The 1,282-nt window shown below is 36.0% G+C and overlaps 1 protein-coding gene across 1 annotated transcript; it reads left to right on the forward strand.

Moving 5' to 3' along the window:
• The first annotated feature begins 659 nt into the window (after window positions 1-659).
• On the forward strand, window positions 660-1,109 carry LOC136844089 (craniofacial development protein 2-like). The gene has a single exon (XM_067113102.1). The coding sequence runs from the start codon at window positions 660-662 to the stop codon at window positions 1,107-1,109; it is 450 nt and encodes a 149-aa protein (XP_066969203.1).
• The last annotated feature ends 173 nt before the right edge of the window (window positions 1,110-1,282 follow it).

The following is a 1,282-nucleotide window of genomic DNA, read 5'->3' on the forward strand; positions in this document are numbered from 1 at the left end:
TATATATATATATATATATATATATATATATATATATATATATATATATATATATATATATATATATATATGTGTGTGTGTGTGTGTGTGTATATATATACATATATATGTGTGTGTGTGTGTGTGTGTATATATATATATATATATATATATATATATATATATATATATATATATATATATATATATATGTACATATACATATATATGTATGTGTATTTTTTTAAATGACCAGCCTACCCTGCATATACTAAGATGCCTTCTTGTCTTTGTTCGCGTATCTTTCTACAATAAAATGCATAGAGGGCGAACAGCAGAATATTTATAAATATATATATATATATATATATATATATATATATATATATATATATATATATATATATATATATATATATATATAATCTAGCCACTGGAGGGCAAGCCAGCCCAACTTGGTGCCGGTCCCAAGCCCGGGTAAATAGAGAGGGTTAGTGACAGGAAGGGCATCCGACTGTAAAAAACTCAATGCCAGAACCATGGTTAGTCTAATCCAGATTCAGAGAGAATGCCAGGGCGTACCCCAGTTAAGCGACGCACAGGGGCCTCGCCTGACCCCTCCGATAAATAAGCAAGGGCTACCGCAGTGTGGGCGATTGTGGTTAAAGAAGTAAGTCCATATGATTAGAATTGGGACACTAAATGTGGGTAGTATGACAGGAAAGAGTAGAGAGGTGGCGGAGATGATGAATACGAGGAGAGTTGACATCTTGTTTGTGCAAGAAACAAGGTGGAGAGGGAACAAGGCAAAGGAAATAGGAGGAGGATGTAAGCTCCTGTACAGTGGAGCAGACGAGAATGGTAGAAGTGGAGTAGGCATCATTGTAAACAGTGAACTGAAGGAAAAAGTGGTAGAAGTCAAAAGAAGTGGTAGTCGGATAATGAAGGTCAAATTAATGTTATCAGAAGAAGTCCTAAATGTGATAAGTGCTTATGCCCCACAAGCTGGATGTGATGAGGAAGAGAAGTCACTGTTTTGGCGGGAGTTGGATGAAGTATTAACATCAATCTCAGAGGAAAGAGAGAGTTGTATTGGGTGGAGACTTGAATGGACATATAGGTACAGATAGAAGAGTGATTTCAAGAATCCATGGAGGACTAGGAATGGGGGAGAGGAACGAAGAAGGCGAAGGCATCATAGACTTTGCAGTGGCATTTGATATGGCACTAATTAATACATTCTTTATGAAGAAAGATTATGTGACATATAGAAGTGGTGGAGGAGAGAGTCAAATTGATTTTC

This window comes from Macrobrachium rosenbergii, chromosome 12, assembly GCF_040412425.1.
Source record: "Macrobrachium rosenbergii isolate ZJJX-2024 chromosome 12, ASM4041242v1, whole genome shotgun sequence".
Classification (NCBI taxonomy): domain Eukaryota; kingdom Metazoa; phylum Arthropoda; class Malacostraca; order Decapoda; family Palaemonidae; genus Macrobrachium; species Macrobrachium rosenbergii.

Coding starts and splice junctions, on each gene's coding strand:
- LOC136844089 (XM_067113102.1), top strand. CDS start 660: ATGATTAGAATTGGGACACTAAATGTGGGTAGTATGACAGGAAAGAGT.